The 20,301-nt window shown below is 52.5% G+C and overlaps 1 protein-coding gene across 8 annotated transcripts in view; it reads right to left on the bottom strand.

Annotated features, from left to right (window-relative positions):
- TNIK (TRAF2 and NCK interacting kinase) overlaps window positions 1-13,616 on the bottom strand; it is a gene marked incomplete at its 5' end in the record, with an annotated part of 164,796 nt that extends 151,180 nt beyond the window's left edge. For all 8 annotated transcript variants that reach the window (XM_082003813.1, XM_082003814.1, XM_082003817.1 and 5 more), the window contains one exon: window positions 13,560-13,616. In XM_082003813.1, coding sequence (XP_081859939.1) covers window positions 13,560-13,616 — 57 coding nt within the window. The remainder of the gene's footprint in view (window positions 1-13,559) is intronic.
- Between the last annotated feature and the right edge of the window lie 6,685 nt (window positions 13,617-20,301).

Below are 20,301 nucleotides of genomic sequence, written 5' to 3'. Positions count from 1 at the left end.
AACTGCCCTCCACTCCTGTGCTTAGGGAGAAATTGTTTTTCTTCCCTGTAGAGGGAAAGAATTACAACTCAACAATTCTCTTTTCCTGAGAAAGCTCAGAGAAGAAATGAAATTCTGGGTCTCTACAAGTCAAGGAAATCCTGCAGGATTCTTCCACCAGAGTATCCAGACACCCCACCACCTCCAGCTGGTCACATGGAGAACTACCCCACAGGCAACACCGCCACAGAACGGCACCACCTCCCTTCTCCCAGCCTTGCTCCGAATGCCACTGACTGGCAGAACTGGGCTGACTCCGAAGGAAAACCAGACGTCTGCTCTCACTGTCCTACAAAAGCTGGATGTGGAGATGGGGTAAATCCAGACCCCGCACAGATGCTCCCACGGGCAAGACCAGAGACGGCTCCCGGGGCCTCACTTACAGCACGGCTCCCGCTCCGCTGCGCCCCGGCACTGCCGCCGCAGCCGGCACTCCAGGTGCTTCGGTGGGGTGCAGGAAGGGCTTCTTCTAGTGTTAAATAGAAACTTCCAGTTGGAAAACAACTGAGTATTGACAAGCAAGGTAATATTTCGGCTCTTTTGGGAAGGGAGGAAAGTCATCCCATCCCAGCCTGTTTCCATCTCTCCCAGTTGCCTCAGCTAACCTTCTAGGTAGACCACATCAACCGCACCAGCGCCAGCAACAGCCCCAGGGCACCAGCTGGGGCTGCTCCAGTACAGCAAGACCTTTGCTGCTAGTACGGGTCCACAAACCTCCTGCTTCCTCCCGAATGGCAAAAGACAGTGCAGTGAAGGACACAAGGTATGTCCGCTCTGGTCTAGCTACACAGAACAGAAAGGTCTCAAAGGAGCAGCTGGCTCAAGAACTTGAAGAAAAAAAAAGAAAAGCTCAGCTCTTTTAAAAAGAGAAGAGAAAAATATCCTATTGTTCCATAATTAATGGAAAGCAGAGGAGGTTTTATGGACTCATTGAGAAACAGAAGGGGAGCATTAGAAAGCTCACAAGGTGAGCTGCTTGCATAATACTGACAAAGAACATAAACGCCAATATGCTGCTATCACAAGGCAGTTATGAAACTTGGGGTTTAAATGCTGAATAACAATAACACAGTAATTAAGTCTCATAAGTAATTTTTTAAATTTTTTTTTTCCCTGAACTGCAAAGCAGATGCTGCGACCTTCAGCTGAGGCACGAGTCTCTCTGGCGAGATGCACATCTGACGGACGTTCCCGGCTCCCACCGCCTCACAGCACCAGGGATCCATCCCACCCCACAGCCTGGCCGCCAGTCACATCGCTTTTCAGACCTGCCCCAGGGCAGGCTTCAAGATCCCACCAAGGGAGAGGCCCGGGACCTGCGAGGAGCCCGAGAGTGAGGGAATGAACCTGAAGAACTGCACTTGGCGAGTTAACTGCTAGACTCTGAGCAACCTTCCCAAGCCTTCCGCCCCGATGGTTTCCGAGACGAGCACGTGCTCTTGTGAAATGCTCCAGTGTACCAGGACACACAGTCTCCCCTATAAGACACATAATATAGAGCAGCAAAAGGTCACGAAAATCAAGGGCAAACGAACACAGAAGACAGTCCCTCCCCCTACCACCACTTCTATTTTTAGGTAGCCAGATTAGCTTGGAGCAGTTTTACTCGTTTCTGATAATGAGCAAGGCTCTTGCATCTTCTCCCGAGGACGTTTCCTCTGCACAGGCACTCAGGTTTTTTTCCAGCAGCACGGAAGGGGACACGTCAACCGGCAAAAGCAAAACCACAACTTATTGTGAAAGGGTCTTGAGAAAGCGACTTGCGCTTACGTCCCATCTCTTCTTGTCAACCACACTGCTTCATTTTTTTGGGCTGTACGGTCTGTCCACCCACAAGGCGTCCCTCCTTTTGAACCACATGACAAAGCCTTTGCCATTCAGAAGTGTCACGCTTTTACTCCACCTGCTTCTCGGAGGTTGCGAGCTGGTACGCCTTGGAAACACAGGTCTCCATGTACAGGACACTTCACCTTCCCAGACCTGAACACATGTAAGTCGTGATGCACAGCCATCCTTCAGCCTGTAGCGCTCCACCCCAACGCAGCAACCCCAACTCCACTCGTGGCAGAGAGACTGCGGTCCTCCCGGGGCACCCCCAGGTCGAAGGGCCGGTCTGGACATCGCCTGGCATCCAGCTGCTCAGTGAAAACGAACAGCACTGGTTTGCTCTACCAAAGAGCAAAACCCCTTCTCCCTGCGGGTCCCCTCTGGTGCTGAAGCTGACACGGACGGCAGGAGAGGCACGATGAGAGCACCCGAGAGCCGCCACAGCGGCGGGACCACCATGCTAACGGTGGGAACGTGCAAAAGGAGAGGATGATAATTGTCAAAGGAGCAAGACAAAATGAAGATATGTAGAAGATCTGGGTCCCACTGTGCTGGCAGTTTATTTTCAGGAAGAGACGTTCCTCCGTCCTTCAGGGAGATCTGTTCCTAAGGTACGACACAATTTTCTGCAGTGCATTGTACATTCAATGCCTTGACAGCAACATCTGGGTGCAAAGCTCCTTCACGTCCATCCCTTCTCTTCTCCTCAAGCCTCAACCTTCCTCCACAGCTCTTCGCCACCATCCTCTTATCTCCTTGAGAACCACAACAGTGCTGCAGAAGGCAGCAAGATCTGGTAGTCTGGTCTGGACTGCAGACAGACAAGGGCCAGAGGACAAGATACACCTTGAAGCAGGTGGCAGAGGTGAGGGACAGTGGAGGCAGACAGCTCCTCACCCAGAAAACGAAAGCGTGGCAGAAGCAGCGCAGGGATCTCTGGCTGTTGTGATGCATCACTTGAGGAAGAAAGAAGGCAAGGCCTCACATATCTATTGCTGTGTTTAATTGTGAATTGTCAATAAACTACTTGGGGTCTTCTATTTGCCCTTTGGATTGCGGTATTTTAGGAAGGCCTTTTTTTCCTTCGCTTCTCTACAATTATGAGATCTAGGAAAAAAATACTCTTCTCTCAAGTTAACTTCTGGTGCCAGGACTCCACAGGATTTCATGACCGGAGACAAAATCATCAGGTTTTTGACAAGTTAGAATCCCTCTCCCAGGAGCAAGGTGCCCCTCTGCCTTACCTTCCTCTTGCCCCTCTGCTACGTGAAAGGGCAGAGAAGAGCGTGCCTGGGGCACCAACCCCCAGGCTGAGCCCAGGAGCTAGTCCACCTACAGCTTCTCGGTGAGCTCCTGCCCTTGGTCACGAGCGCCTTCGCACCAGGCTCTCGCTTTCTTCTGTGGATTGCAAAACCTCACTTATGGAGGAAAAAACACTCACTCAATATGAGGAAGCATTTAAGACCGCTAGTAGATGATTAACAAGTGAGTGCTCAAGTCAACTGCTACAGGAGCACCGCAGGTTCCTTACAGCCATAAAAAACTCCTCATCCTGCACCCATTTGGCAGATGTTAGAGGCGAGGAGCTCACAGCGAGATTGCGCCTGGCAAAGCCCTCACTGCAGGGGACAACGTGGCCACAGACTATTGGCTCTTCGCCTCCCTCTCCCCGAGCCCCCAAGCTCCTAAATGCAGGTCTGCAGCCCAGGGCTCCCCCTCAGTGGCACCCCAGGGACCTTTCCATGGAGGACCTTCTTCCTACCATCCTGCTCTCCCATCAGCTAGGCCGCCCCCAAGACCCCCTCCCTGTGCTAAGCCCTTGCTGAATGACCTTTGCAACGGTGGCCATGGCTTTCCGTGCTCACTGCACAACTTAGCGCCTTCCCACCTCCCTCCCACCAGCGGGCACTTGCCCTCTGGCCAGCTGAGCTGTCAGGCAGGCAGGCGAGATATCAAGGGTCTCCACCCTCGGGCAACATCACGTCAATGCAGAAGGCTGGGGAGGAGAGGTCAAAGTGTGTTGCGTGGCTCTTTTGAACCAAGGCCAAAGAAGAAGTAGCATTTCTGCTCAGGGCCTTTGCCTTTTCATCCTAGAGCCCCCCAGAGCCGAGTCAAGGTGCTTCAGTGCTCCTAAGTATCAGCTATTTTTAGCCAACAATATCCTGAACACCCTTCTTCACCCTGGCTTTTACATCGCACTGTGAAGAAGTTACCAGGATTTGGCACTTTCTCCTTAACAGGCCACCATTAACAAGTGACTCATATTATATTGCAGCATGAGTCATCTTGGCAGAGGTCACCATCATAAGCGACAACTAGTCTTCAATTGTTTCCTTCAAGTCGAATTAAAAGTATATTGTTATGCTAATTTTACATCTGCTCCATCCTATCTTTCCACCCACTGCCCCCAGAGCAACCTGGGATTTCACCTCATGGCCCAAACTGCCTCTGGAAGAGCTCTTCCTCCGCGGTATAGTTGTCACAAAACCTGGGCACGCCAACGGGAAGCCTTCTGGATGGCTTTTCAAGCTACAGCATCTAATATCTAAAGCAAGGAGCATTCCACCCCTCCTCCCACGCTGCTCCACAGGGACAAGCAGCTTCTGTCCCTGGCACCTTCCTACTTTGTTCATACTTTACCACGACGATTTTCCAAGGAGCTGGGGCTTGCCCAGTGCTCAAACACAACCACCTTCAGGCTGCCAGACCATGTCATTGCCTCCCAAGTGCTCTCGGGGCAATGCCCACCGCACAAAATCACTTTGAACTACGCCCAGCTACACGTCAATACTGAAGAAACTATTACAAGCCATGAGCAGGGCAAGTAGAACAGGAGCCATTGTCAGCCAGCGGCTAGCCAAAGCAGCCCCACGTTTCCACGGGACGCCAGCCTCTCCCCTCCATTCCTGCTGCCTTCACTCCCCCCCGCCCAAAACGGGCCCACCGCAGCCCCCCAGCCGGTGAAGCGGGAGCAGACAGCACCCCCTCCAGCGCAGGGCACGGCCGCTGCAGCGCGCCCGGCTCGGGGAAGGCAGCTTGGCCCGTTAGCAGCCACGGCCATGACCAGTCCCGTGACCAGCGGAGCACCCTGCGTTCATACTTGGGGCAGCCAAACAGAGCCACGCTGGCCGCAAGGCTCACTTCGGAGAGCAGCTGTAAACCGCCCCCGCTGCTGCAATCCCATTTAGCCATTACAGCCTCTCCAGCCACCCCGACACACCGACCCCCACAGAACAGCAACAGAAGAGCAGAATCATCACCCTCTTTACTGAAGCTAATCAATACGTAAAGGCTGAAGATTTACTGCAGTGAAGACAGCCTGTCTGCATAGCCAGAAAACCCATTTAAAAGCCCTTTTAATTTTGTTGCCTTGGCCTCTGGTTTTGCTCCAGGAGCACAGTTTCCTTGCACACCCATCCTTCTTTCCTCCCAAAATGGTGGCATCTGCAGGCACACGAGAGAAGCCCCCCCCCGGCCCGTGAGTATTCAGCAGGAAGACATAACACAAAAACAACCTTTCCAGCCAGGTTTCACGTGCAACAACAGGTCTACGGCTCATTCAACAGCTCCCTTGTAAACGAGTAGCTTGGACAATTTTGGCTCGTGTTTTGAGGAAGGTTTACGTGCCAGGCACAGAGACACAAGCTGTGTCATAGGCACACTAGCCACTCTGTCCCACTCTGCTCAAGAGGGAACAGCGAGATCCACACTTATGTTTATATAATCTTAATTTTTTTATATATATATTTAAAAGAACTTCATAAGTGCCCCCACAACGCACATCACACATCTGACTTGCTGTGTTTTGGGGGTGACCACCTGCAAGGCTGAGGGACCACCTGGATATCATGACTAGTGAGCTGCAACTGGAGGGATCTTACAAACTGCACCATCAAAGCCCGTTCTCTGGTTTCACCTTCTTCGAGCTTCGGGCAGCAGAAGCGCAGCAGGCAGTAACCAGCAAGGGTTCATGCTCCCGCAGCACCGACTGCAGAGGGACCACCAGCCACCAGGTAAATGCAGTTGTTTGGGTCACTGTACCTGCTATATGGCCATGCAACACATCTCAGAAAGACAGCAGTGAGGTAGGGAGGAGATCTGTACCTTCGCTTTTGCCAGTTTATCTCAAAATCGTACTAAGCTTTTATGCTTGTGTACGAAAGAGAAAGGAAAAGGCAAATATATTCTGATTTACAGAGAGATTTCTATTGTTGCCTGGACATCAAACAGCACCCAATTAGTCCTGCAAGGATCTGACCCACAAATTATGAAAATAAATGCCTCCGACGCTTTGATCTCTTGTATTTCTGTAGCACGCTACAGCTGTTATTAGACATATTTTATTAGATTCAAGCTGTGCGATCTCTTCCTCGGCAAAGGCTCTACCACCTCCAATGAATCCTAAAGTCTCCATCCAGCAGATGAAGGGCATGGTCCCAAAAAGTCACTTCTGCCATGCACTAAACACATGACTCAGCTGGCAATAGGCTTTTTCCTGCTGAGTTTCAAAATCAGGAGCAAAGAGAATTTTTTAAAGGGGGGGGGGGGGGGGGAGTATCATCCACCTAAATTAAATTTTTGATTCTTTGTTAGTTTGTAAAGGAATATACATCCTAGGCAATACCTCTGGCTTCTAAAAAGTGCTGCTTTCGGAACAGTTTATGTTGCGCTGCCCTCTGAAATGCTGTTGCTGGAGGAAGCAAGCAAGAACTGTAACAAAAGGTTTCATGCACCCTGAAGCTGAAAACCACACGTGCGCTCACGTGAACAGACAGGCATCCACCCAGCCTCGCTGCAGTGACGGCGCTTCAAACCAAGAGGATGTTAGCTCGTACCGCCGACGCTCTGCTCCGAAGAGCGATGCTCCGCCAGCGGCCCGCCGCGCAAACCGAGCGGCTACCGCGCTAGCCAGAGGCCACGGCTGCGCGGGCGCAGGGTGGTCAGGACGGCGTCAACCGCCCCGGTCTCGCTGACCGGCAGGAGGGTGGTGGTTGCACGAAGCCGTTAGTATCTAACGGGGCTTCTGCAGCGGAGTGAAAGCCATGCCTTCTGCTGCGCCCGGGGTAAGCGGGCAGCTGAGCGCAGGGCAGCACGCGCTGTTCGCTCACCTCGTATGGAAGGAGGAAATGTCGGTTCTCAGCTACGCAAGACGCGTCTGGATACTCCAGCGCTGCCCGCCTGATTACAATCATCCACCATTTACTACCGACACGCAACCTTGAACTTCTGGCAAGCACAGCAGAAAATTAACATGGAAAAGCAACATTCTCAATCAAAGGGGAGGAAGGTTTGAAGGTTTTCTGACTCGCCGTTACAAAATAAAATCAGGCCTGCAGGGAGATATAACCGAGTTCCAACTCAACTTCTTATCAGTGTTTTCCAACCTTGGCGGCTTCTCCTCTCCTTTCACTAAGGAGCCATTGCAGGAGCATCCCAGGGCCGGGGCCCTACGTGCTAGGCATCCTCATCCCTCTGCGGGAGGGGGATGCTCGGCCCCTCACGGGGCTCATCTCGAAACCACCATGGAGGGGGGACGCGGAGAAGGGGGGAGTCTCCAATTCCATCGACCATGTTTGTTAGACAATCCTCCTTTAGAAATCGTAAGCGATTTACAGGCAGAACGTCAAACTTCACTTATATAAATTGTTTTCCCGAGCCCAGAGCAGACAGCCCATCGGTTTCGATGCGCAGCCACGGTTCAGAGTGACAAAAGGGGACAGGAGGAGCGGATGGGGAAGAAGTCAAAGCTACCAGCTTTGTAAGTGGGAAATGCAACCCCTCACTTAACGGAGCTATCGGTGACTTAGGCTGGTGGTTTTCAACCTGAAGCCTACAGCCTGCTTTAGCGGCCGCGCGAAAGGTAACGAAGACGACGCCTGAGCATCAGCAAGTGCAAACCTCGTGTGACGGAGGCTCTACACTTCTCGCGGGCAAGCGGGGCACCTGCAGAGCAGCCGGGGCCGACGCCGGCAGGGAGGAAGAGTCAGCCAAAGCCTCGGCAGAAGGAACGGTGCCAGCTCCCAGCTCTGCCGCGGGCCTGCGCTGCACCCTGCAACGCTTCTGGTCTCTTCTGCGGCCGGCAGCAAGAGGGGGAACGGCATGTACCCTCCCTGGGTACCCCTGGATGGGAAACTGCCTTCAGGAGGCAGGTCCCTGAACCCTCAACACCACCCTCCAAAATTCAACAGCTTTCACCAATGCTGCTCCTCCACTGCCTGCACCCTTTTGCCTCTTTCTAGCTTTTTACCGGAGGAAGCATGGGAAATCTAAAAGGATTCTCCCCATTTATATTTGGGGCATGAAGAAACAAGACAGGGATCAATACTCCGTCCTGGGCCTGCAGGTCGGAGGCAGAGAACTCCCGCTGATGCCTATAATTACCCTCACAAAGCGACTGGGGTGCATTAGGAGGAGTCAGGCGAGGGTTTGCAGAGAGCAGCTCGGAGCCGGCGCGCCGGAGGCGATAGCAGCTTCGGTGTGACCTGGCCCCACGTGAACGACGGCTTCCAAGGACACCCCTTCCTTCACTGTGTGATTCATTCCTGGAGATTTACGTACAGATCAATTGGAAACCATCTCCCCGACGACCCATACAAACTGCACCACTACACCTACTAGAGCCTGGCAGAGAAAAACTACCGTCACGTAGCAAGGATAAAAGCCTTCTCTAACTACTCTTTCTTGCATGGATTAAAAAAATCAGACACTTTATTTTAAATACACACACCAATCAAATAACTTTGTGGCTTCAAACCTTCATTCAACAAAATGCTCATGCTCAAACGTCAACCTGCTCGAGCACATGTTTTGCTACAAATTCACTCCAAATTAGTAATTCTTATAGCTGACCAGCACAGGAACACTAGTGAGAACAGAGAGACTCTCCATGCCTTTAAAAAACACCGTACACTTTCATGTTGTGGAAGATTTCCAAAGATGAGGATAAGCCAGCACAGCACCAGTGATGAAGGATGCGTGGAGAACTGCAGATGAGCAGCATCTGGGTTGCACAACTCCAAAAGGTGGGGGTGAGGGAATAAAAATCAGCCATGCAGAAGGATTAGACAGAACACACACACAAGAATATGCATGCAGGTGTAGAAGGTAAGTGTTTGCACCCCTATCAGCACTTCTGGCTCAAGGAATGAAGTGAGATGCAGAAAAAAAGGCTTAGAGTTGGACATTGTCATCCCTTTGAGATGATTCAGAGACCAGGATTGTGCTGCCAAGGTTTCATGGGTTAAAAAAAAAAAAAGGGCTCAAAAATACACAAAGTTCATGGACACGGTCATGGTCCATAGCTTACACGTGCACCGAATCACACCAGAAGAGGACAGATGAAGTGTCAGGAATTGTGGCTATATATATATTTATTTGTTGAAGATACATCCCAAATTTTGCATGGTAGCATATCATGTAAAACACAGCACAAATCAATAAGCTTTTCAGGTCTTTTTTTTTTAATCTCCAGAAGTCAAACTTGTTCCTCTTTCTGTTTAGAAAGATGACCTTTGCAAAAGCTGCCCAAATTCTGTTGAGCTACAGAGTTTTTTAAAAGGTGCTGGAAGAAGAAACCTAGCATAATGCTGCCAGGATAACGGTCTGGAGTGGTGGCTTGCAGTGCTTATTCCCCATTAGAACTTCTCCTAAATCTTTAATGATGCTGAAATATGCCATAAACTGATGAAGTTCTGGAAACAGGACAATGACAGCAGGTTTGTTTGGGTTTTGTGTTGGTTTTCTTTGTTTGTTTTTAATATGAAAGCTTTTATCTTCATTGACAACGATCAACTAATGCAAACAAATGGCCACTGAAACTTCACTGTACAAAGCAAAGCTAAAGGAAGAGTAGTGACATTTTTGGGTTTCATCCAATTCGTCCCAGCAACAGCTAATACCCACCGGCTCCTTAAGTCTCCTCTCCAAGCCTGAGCATTAAAGGCCAGGCATTTCCAAAACAACTAACGATTTTAGGATCCAGTTTCCAGAGAGTGCAGGGTCAGCACTTTGCTGAAGTAAATAACAAAAGCTTGGGTTTTGTTAATGAGTTCAAAACAAAAGTAACGTCCAGGTAGATGAAGAAAACACTCCTTCCCCCAAAAGGCTCTTTTTAAATTCCCAGGCTTGCAGGAGACCCTTAGCCAAGCCAGACAACCCAGGTGAGCCTCGCAAGCCCCCGGCCTCCAGCTGGGACCCAAGCCCAGGGCGAGCCCCCCGCCAAGCCCACAAGGCGCAGCTGCGAGCCGGGAGGTTCGCCTGCCCCAAGCCCGTCCCACCCCAGGGGGTTTCAGCCTCCTGAGAAAGGTTTTCCTCCCGGAGAGCTTTGGTCACCTCCCACACACCTTGCAAAGCGCCCCAAGTGCATCCAGCTGTGGCAGCTACTGTGAAGAGCCCACCGCCCAGACCTCAGCCCGCGGCCCATCCCTGCGGGCAGGTGCAGCAGAGGAGAGCTGTTGACCTGAATATTTTAGAAGGATCAAGGCCACTGCCTTCAGCAAAAGGCAACAGGCTCCTGCATTCGCCGAGACAAAAAAAAAAAAAAAAAAGAAAAAAAAAAAAGAGTCAAAAACCCCCAAAACCCAGCCCCATCTTCCTGCTTGCTCCGCTATTGGGATGAGCTGTGCATTTACCACCAGAGAGCATGGCCTACTGCACCCCTCCTCACGCTCATTCTCCTTTTATTGCAAAAATCTGCTTCTCAAACACGGCTGTCAACAGCCTGTGCGAATCCCCGTGTTAATCATTATTCTGCTAATAGCGCTGCCAGGTCATTCGGCTATTAAACATGCTGAGTGGACTAGCAAAAATATCTCCCAGCCCGTACAAAAGAACATTATAACGTAGTTTATCTTATCCCCTTGTCAGTGTAATATGCAGCACTACCTGTTCAATGGCCTCATCATTTTAAATTACAGTTTTCTGCAACATTAACAATACTCATTACCAGCACCACCACCGGAAGATCTCTATTTTAAGAATCCTTCTGATGTCAAAGGCTTCACCCTGCCCTTCCTCACACGCTCAGCCCTCCGCACCGACACGGGGACGCTCGGGTACCATGGCAATCAGCACGGTGCACGATGATGGTTAGAAACACGTCGCAAGGAAGGCAGGAGCGAGCCCGAAGCGCGCTCACTCCATGCGCCAGGCCGTGCATTTTAATCAGAACTCAGTGCTTTGTTCCCGGCCCCGCCGCCAGCGCGTCAAGCAGATGCACTGCCGCGGCTGGAGCTCGCCGGCGCGGCCAAGATACACTCTCGTGTGGCAGGAGCAGAAGCGCCTGCTGCCTCCGTGTTACCTTTCAGCCCAGCCCTACAAACCCTGCCCCGGGAGCCAGCGGCGGCGGCCAGCCGAAATGAGCAACGGCGCGCAGGGTTCCGGCGTGCCAAGCCGCGCTCAGCCGTCAACCGCGCGCTCTCGTCCTGCAAACCCACCTTCCTCCCTCTGGCAGGAATAGGGGAGCCGAAGCAAAGGACGGGGCGAACTGGCAGTCAAAGGTCCACCTTTTTCACATGCGTTTGCTCGATGTTCATAAAACCCAGCCTCCTGGAACATTTCGGTGACTCAAACTTGGAGATAAGCGGCCCGAGCGTTTCCTTTCCTCGCTGCTGGGAACAAATCATCCCCTCCGCCAGATTTTTTGAGTCACTACCTGCTCCCAGCGTTTCACACAGCCATCCCTCACCCCTTCAAACACGTAGGCACCGGAGCAACGTCTCCTCCATTCAGGCTCATCTACAAACCCGCAGCAATGTGACACTTCTTTTCTAACAAATGAAATTTTGCAAGGCTGGGGGAATTACTTCTCCCTGCCACATTCTGTGCCCAGGCAGCAAATTTACTATTGATTTCTGATTCAGACCCAGCGGAATGATTCACGCTTCTTGCCCTATCTGCTGGATTTATGACCTTTAACAATCATTCCAAGTGCTAGAAGAGCTCAGTTTACAAGAAGATCTGTTCCTTGGCAAATTAAGCTCCTATTCTGGCCTCGCTTGCAGACCAACGCATCTCTCATCAGTTACAGGAAAGCCCCATAGCTGGTCTCTCCCCTGGAGAGGGGGCAGAGGTCCAAGCAGCAGCAGCACGGTGCTGCCTGCAGGCAGGCAGGCAGTGGGCAGCCCCGCTGCCGTCCCCGCCATCCTGCCGGAGCAGCCACCACTGGCTAAAGGGACACGGCTGGGCAGGGGGACGCGGCCTTGCGCTCCCACCCCGCCATCGGTCGGGGTTTCAGGTCCTCTTGTCTCCGGTTACCCTGAAACACCAGCACCGCTCTGCTCGCAGAGCTGCCGGTGGGTCTTGGGGGGCAGGGAGGGAACATAACGTTTCCTCCTAAAGCGAAAACAAAACCCTGACTCTATCTGGTGTGCATCGCTATTAAAAAGCCACAACACAGGGGAAAAAAAAAAAAGGAAAAAAAAACCCCCTAAGCATGTGTGGATACAGTTTTAAAAAGAAATGGTGCCCTAGTTCAAATAACTTCCTAATACACATCTTAAAAAAAAAATTTGATTTTCAGGGGGTGGGGGAGAAGGAGAGGGCCCCCTTCCCCTCCCAGATGATACCGCTTGCCTGGATTAACTCCACCGGCTTCAGCAACCTCTCTCCCAAGGCACGTTCCACCTAAGAGGGGAAACAAGAGCTCCAGGGCCGTTTTTAAGCTGGACGGTGCCCCCGCTCCCATCACACCCACACTGCATATCGCTGAGCCATCACTTACACCATTAATCAACCAGAAACTCCCCAGGAAGAAAGTAGGGCAAGCGAATAAAAACAGCCTTTTTTTTTTCTTTTTTTTTTTTTTTGCACTGAGGCAAATAATTTTTCTAAGAATACACTTGTGCAAGTCTTCAGCGGATTCTGCTTAATTTTCTTTATTTGTCTGTGCCAGCAGGTTGAGAGAAGCAGCCGCGCTGCTGCCCCCCCGATAAACGCTGCTGCTCTGAGCGACACCCCACGCGCGACCCCCCCCGAGCGGATGGAGAAAGAGGGGGAAAAGGGGGAAAGTTACAGGAAAAAGAGGCAAAGTTACAGGAAAAAGAGGCCGGGGGGGACGGGGGGCACACATCACGCCACGGTCCCCGCAGCTGCCGACGCGTCTCCGCGCCCGACACTGCAAGGGTACACGACGAGTTTCGTTCCGGGGGCTGTGGGGAGGAGGGCAGCGAAGGGGCACGGCGGGAGAGCGGCGGCCGGGCGGCTGCGGGGTCCGCGCGGCGTGGGGAAGCCGGGCGTGGGGCGCAGCCCCGCTCCCGCACCCCGGGGTGCCCTGCTCCACGGTCCCTCCCCCCGCGTCCGTCTGTGCAGGCGTTGCCGCACGGTGCGTGAGGGCGGCGCGGGCACCCACCCGGCCGCACGCCCACGCGTGCACACGCTCCTACCTGCGTGTGTGCAGACACACACCTGCGCACACGCGTCCGACCGTGGCTGTGCCTGCGGCCCCGTGCGCACACGTGCGTTACACACGCGCGCACAGGCGCGCGCCTATGCACACGCACACGTTTACATCTCGGTATTTACATACGTGCAGCCGCACATACACACGCATCCGCGCGCACACACACGCATGCACGCACACAGCCCCCGCGCCCCCCCAGCGCAGCCCCTCCCCCCCCCGGGATGGATGATGGATGGGGGGGCGGGGGCGCGCTCCCGCAGCCCCCCCCGCGCCCCGACCCGGCGGCGCGTCTCACCCGCAACGCCGAGAGGTCGATCTCGTCCAGGCTCCGCGCCGGGGAGTCGCTCGCCATGTTTCCGCCACCACCACCGAGCGGGCAGTGGCGGCCGCCGCGGCGCTGGCGCTATTTAACGCCTCTCCTCATGCGGGGCACCGCGAAGGAGAAGCCGCCGCCGCCCCTGCCCCTCCGCCCGCAGCGCGGCTAGGGGCGGCCGCGGGCTGCGCCGGGATGGCGGCAGCAGCGGCGGCGGCGCATCGCATCGCCGCCTCCCCGGCCGCGCGCGCCGCCGGAGCTGTCTGTCACGGCGCGGGGAGGGGGCGGCGGCGGCGGCGGCGGCGGCGCGGGGCGGGGGCGGCGCCGGGCCCCGCCGCCAGGGGGCGGGGGCGGGCCGGGGGGCGGGCTCGGGCCACCGCCCCCGCCCCGGGCGGGCCGCGCCGCGCCGCGGTCCCCGCCCGGCAGAGCCCGGCGGGCGGGTGTGGCTCGCGCGCGGCCCCCCGGCACGCAGCGGGCAGGACGGTGCCGGCTGCACGGAGCGCTGCCGCGGCGCGGGAGCCGCTGCGCCTGTCAAGGCTGGGCGGGGGGGCGGGGAAGCTGCCAAATTTCGGGTGCTGAGCCCAAATCCTGCCGGGCCGGAGCGTCGGGATGCGCCGGGGCCTGGTCCGGCTCGGTGCCCAAGCCTGCTTCATGCTCCTCGGGGTGCCCCGGTCCAGCAACCCCCCTTCTCCGGCTGACCCCGGGTGCGAGGAACCCCCTTCTCCGGCTGGCCCCGGGTGCCAGGTCCGGGCCTGCAACCTGCTCCCGCTGCCCTCGGGAGCCACCCCAGCCCTACCGACTGCCCTGCCCCCCCGGGCAAGAATAAGAGATTTAGGCTGTCTTTGGAATTGGCCAAACCCGCTCCAAAGCCGGCAATAGCTAGGTAGATTCAGCTTATGCTGTTTTCCTTATTTCCCTTTTTCGGATGTGGTTTCTGCCAAACCAGGTGCCGTATATAAATATATATGTATAAAAAATCTGTTGCCTTCGAGAGAACCGTATGGAAACTGTACTTAAAACATCAACTTGTGTCAGGAGCTTACGCTATGCAGATCTGGGAAGTGGGAACCCTACACATGAGTCAATTGGCAGGCGGATGGGATTTTCTTACGCTTTCTGCTTGGAGATGTGCTTAAAAAAAAAAAAGAAAAGAAATAATAAGTGGTATCACAAACAACGATGCGGTCGTGGGGCGGCTGCATGCTGCAGCCGGTGCCGGAGGCGCAGCCTCCCCGGGCTGGGCTGGGAGGGACAGACGGACGAAAAGGCCAGAAGAAGCTGCTGAAACCTCCCCAGGAGCGAGAGGGTGCACCGAGGCGGTTGCAGAAGTCAGGGCCGCCGGTGCCTCCACCTTCTGCTCGCCGGATAGCCCGCGGCAGAGGGACGACATCAACGCCTTATTAGCGTTATTAATCCTGATCGCAGCAGGGCCGATAAGGGCTGAGGACGGGAACGGCAGCGCCGGCTTTTCGGCTTGCAGGGCTGCGAGGGCGCAGCAGAATGTGATTTATTTTGGTAATGAACTGCTGAAGTGGCAGGTCGCGGAAGTCGCCTGCCGTGGGTGAGGGCTGCGCAGCGCCTGCGGCCACGCAGCCTGGCTGGATTTATCCCCTTTTTCCAAGCCACAAATCATCACTCCTCGGTATCTTGCACAGTCGTTAGTCCTCACGCGCATCTAAAGAGGCAAATTTGATCAAAATGCTCAACTCGATAAAATAAACACCAGGGACCGTCTGAGCACCCTCCTGAATCTTCCGTGGTGCTGGGGTGTTTTTTTAAAGCAGATGTTGTCCGCGTCCGTTCAAACCTAGGTATTGCAATGTTTTGCTCATAGTTCTGAAGCTGGAAGCAAAACTGCCTGGAAACTAGTAACAAACCAATGCGAGACTTCCTCCTGCTTTCATTGTTCTCGGGGAGAGACGGGAAGAACAAACAGGATGAGAGAGGACGCTGGCTTGCTCTAACGTGCTTTCCATCCGAGAATACACAGGATTATTCACGAAACATGTAAGGATTAAAAAAAATACATAATATATGCCCAATCCTGCAAATAGATGGATTGCCCTGATCCTCCGCATGAATGCGAAGTCCCAAGCTATTAATTGCCATTTAATGGCAATCTATTGAGATCTATCACTGTCTATCAAGATGGTAAAAATGTAGAGGACCCTTCTGTTATCACCGACATAAGAAACGCACCAAGCACTAGCGGGAGGTAAAAGGACAATCCCAGTGCGGGCTGTCGTTTCCAGGCTGCTCGGGAGAAAGGAGCGGTCTCAGCAGGGAGACCGAGGTGCCGGGGCTGCTGTGCAGGCTGTACCGCAGCCCGGCCAGGCTGCAGGAGGACATCCACAGCTAGAGCTGGCCAGTCTTTTTCTACAGCTTTGTGTGTAGAAAATGAAGTTTCCAAGATGTTACTTCTTTTTTTTTTCTTTTTTATTTTTTTCCAAACTAGGAGGTGTGTATCTGGGTCTCTATACTGTTTTTCTGCCAGGAGCGTGTAAACAAAATCTTGCAGTTGGAATCACTATGACCCAAAACAGAGTACTAGCTGAATTGGCCCAAAATATTTTGCTGTGAGTCAGTTCAGCATGAAATTGTGTTTCCACCCGGGGGCCCCCCGGGAATGGTGGCCGGACCCCCTGTGTCTCAGCGCGGTGCCCCGCGCCGCGCGGTGCCCTGTGCTCCAGCCAGCCTGGCTGCGTCGCAGCGCTGGCAGGGCTCTGCGTGAGCCGCGGTGTGGGCCAGGCGCTGCCGAGCCGAACGGAGGCATTAAGCTGTCACATCGCATCCTTCATGAAAGAAGAGCCATGGAAGAAGAGAGCAATCCCCTCCGAGCTCAGCTCCCCGCGTCCCTCATCAGCTCCGTACCTGGCATTTCTACTGCCGCAAAGCCGGGACCGTTTTGTGCCGAGTCGCTGTTTTCTGCCATTTCATCCCCATTCGGAAAGTGGAGAAATGTGAAAATGTCTTTTTTCCCTACAGAGTGGCAGTCCCCAGGCTTGGTCAGCCCTGGTGAGCAATGAGCACCTTAACGAACCGAAGCTCGGCTGTTGGCAGTGGGGGGTAATGTCAGGGTCGGTATTTTTGATTTATTTATTGAAGGGTATTGGCTCACATATAAACTATCCCAGTCAGTTGACCTCTCCATAAAACTAAATTTAATTATCTAACGGTGCCACCGCTGTTAATTATATCATGAGGGGATATATGTAGAATGAGTAAATCTAAATGGCACGTAAGGCCTTGTCTGATGAGCAAGAGCTTCAGGAGCTTCAGGCTTCAGAACATTCTCCAAAAGATTAGCAAGAAGAGGAATGAAACACACAAGAAAGCACTTTTGGGCCCTATTTTGGGCCTCATAGCATGATTTATTCTGCCAGCACGTGGGTCACTTGTTCCCAATAATTCTGTGGCCACTCGGCCCCGTGGCTGGTGTCAGCCTAATTTTTCTAGTTCCCTAAGTCCAGGCTGGTTTACCCCAGTGTTTGCCCATGTAATGCAGTAGTTAAAGGACTCCGCCCAAACCGAATGGAGGATGCTGAAAAATTAATACTCTGTTAAATGCACAGTAATTGGGTTTTAGGCTAACATGATAGCATGCACCTGTGTGAAAAGACACTCGGAAACCACTATCTACATGTGTCCTAACCTGCATCTATTGATCTTCTCAAATGCACTTTAACTGATTCATTATCACTTACTGATGGCTCGTGCTTCTGCTGGTACAGGTTCCTCTCTGGGGAGAGAAATCTTTTTCCACCGCATCCTTGGAGCTGAGCAGGACTTCATGTGTGGAGCCTGCTGCCAGGATTTTTCCTATAGCTATATACAAAAAAAAAACCCCTGTAAACAGTTAATCGCTCCCTCGCTTAAGCATTGTTCAACTACAAAACCCTGTAATCACTGCAATGGGGGAGTAAACGGAAAATCAGCAAGGGCTCTCTGAAAAAAACCCTACCTCCACAGATTCATACCCACGGAACAGCACGGTGCATTTGAATAGCCAAGTCCTGGGGCACTGCAGAGAAAGAGGTGGTAGATGGTACACTTCCAGGAGCTTAACTCGCCCACAGCACCCCTCCAAGGTGCTGTTCTTCCCCACAATATTTGGCACCGGGTTTCCTTTATGCCCCTTCCACCGCACTTGCATTTGCCTTCTCCTGAGGGCTGCCACCACGGGCCAGAGTCACCAAGGGCACGACAGCCTAGAAGCCTTTCCGCAGCAAGGCCAGCAAGGTGCTGACAGAGGCAGGGCTGCCTGCTGTGCCCGTCCCTGCCGTACGTAGATCAGACTCGCTACCTGCCTTGCGTCAGTGAAAGGAGGATTTTCCAGGGTAGCAAGCGCCCGCGCCCTTTGAAGCGCCGCCGTGTTATTTACCAGAACACCCACATTTAACTATAAAGTTGCAATTTTTAGGTAAAGCAGAATTGTAGGTAGTCGTGCGTGTGGCTCCCTCGCAGATGCACGCCGGCACTGGTGCCTCTGTTGGTCTCCCATCAGCCTGGCCATGGCGTCGCCGGCCTAACGCGTTCTTGATTTGGGCAATACATTTCTGTGTTGCTACTTGGGAACACGCCACGCTAGCGATGTAGGACTTTGCTTTGTCAATTAACCTCTTTCCCTTGTGCCTCTTCTGCAAAGAAAATTAAAAAAAAAATCATCAAAGGGCAGCCCTGCTCTTCAGGAGGGTGTCAAGTCATTTTAGAGTCATTTAAAATGAGCCAATTGTGACTGTTTAGACACCAATCAAATTCCCATTTCTGCACTGCTTGCAGAAAACCTAATGCAGCCTTGCCCCCAGCAAAGCGTGTTCCCACAGTCCCACAGAGGAATACTAATTTCTCCTTTCTTTGCCGAGATCTCAAGGATAACGTCAGTTTGCGCAAGGTCCAGAGCGCGGGAGCTGCCGGGTCGGGGACGTGCTCCAGAACCCACCTGCCGCAGCAGGGGAGTCCTCTGGGACCCTCTGCCATAAATACCTGCTTCGTAGCCCTGTCCGCGGGGCGGAACAGCTGCTCCGTTTTTCAAGTGCCTTTTATCAAAATTATTTAACGTGCCAAGATGGTTTTATGCTGATCAGTCTGGAGCTGAGCTACCCTAAGACAGCCAGTATTTATATTCTCTCTTTCCCTTTTCTTTCTTGGCTTGCCTTGCAGACCAAAGGCAGCCCCAGGCCTGGGAAACACCTGACCCGAAGCCACCCCCATCTGGCATTAAGCATAGATCAGTAGAACAAGAGAAACTGGCTCTATCTTTTGTCAAATGCAAATTGCTGAGAGTTAATTAAGACACATTTCAGGAACAGTGAGGTGGTGTTTTTTTTAAAAATGATAATCTGTCCTGAGGTGTGGGTAGGGTTCGACATCTCTCCTCGGGAGAGGGGTTACAAAACTGGAACTGTGCATTGCAGTTGGCAAAGGTGCTGACAACAAAGGTCCCACAGGGCTTCGGCCAAACATACAGAGTGTCCAGAGACCTGGGAGACTGGAGGCAATCCAGGTCCAAAACCTCCTTGGCATACATTTTTCCAGATTTTCATTCATTTTTAATGATCGGTGTCTTCACCATGGCTTGTGGGATGTGTTGTTCTGCAAAGAAGGTAGAGCCACAGAGGCACTATGCCTTTTTGGAAGCACATTGAATACTTACTATTTTGCTCTGCAAGAGGCAAAAAAAAAAAAAAAAAGAAAAAAAAAGAAAGAGAAGAAAGGTTAAACCACAGAACAGAGTTTCCAAGTCTGATATTTGAGGCTTCCCAATCATAGTCAATGACCAAAGCAGAAGCGAGTCAGAAAACAACTGGAGGTACTTAGAGCAACTTAAAGTAATCATCTGAGTAGTGCTTAAAGTGTTAGTGTCTGAGTAGGAAGACAGGGTTTGAGCCAACTGCTGTTGCCTTTCTGTGGAGGCTTCACTCAGAGATGTTTACTTCCTCATGCCTTCACGGAGATGTGGCAGTCTATGAAAGCACTCCTCCTGGAATTAGATGAAAATGGTTTTAAAAAAACAAAAGGGTTTCTAGGTCCAGCCATAACAGGGAAAAGCTTAAAAAAGCTAACCCAAATGTTCACTGAAGGCAAGACGTGCTGTACACTCATGAAATGGATGGAGAATTTCAAAGCTATGGGTCTTTCTGACTTGCTGAAGGACAAAATCATCATCAGAGCACTCAAAAATATCACTTCACCATCTCAGAAAGGAGTTGCTTTGGTCTGGATTTTATGTATGGAAGGTCTTCTGCAGCGTGCTGCTGCATGGCAGGGAAGTAGGTGCAGGCTGACTTCAGGCCCAGGAGGTCCTGTAGAGTTTAGATACTCTGATTTACAGATCATACCAGAAAACTCTGCAGAAATAGCAGACTTCGTTCAACGTCAGTTTTGTGACCCTCAGAAGGCATTTTTCATCCTGCAATATGGAACAGCCTTCACTCTACAAGTACCAGCTAAAGTCATTAACATCACCTAGAGGTGGAAAAGTCTCCAAAAAGGTGAAGAGCCAGACAAGAGCCCTGGCCAATATGGCCATGTCCTCACCGCTGCCATGTGGCCTAATGACTAATCCTGTTAATGCAACGGCAAACGTAGCACGAAAGGATGGCTAACCCCTCAAGGGACATGAGGATTACACCACGCCACCAAGAAATACCTCCAGAAAGCCACACAGACAGACAAGCGGGACTCTGAGTAACTACATCAGGAAAAAGTCTTTGAAACACAGGTG

Source organism: Phaethon aethereus (assembly GCF_964289735.1).
Source record: "Phaethon aethereus genome assembly, chromosome: 9".
Classification (NCBI taxonomy): Eukaryota; Metazoa; Chordata; class Aves; order Phaethontiformes; family Phaethontidae; genus Phaethon; species Phaethon aethereus.
Note: the sequence above shows the minus strand (reverse complement) of the source record. Positions and strands in the feature narration are given on the sequence as shown.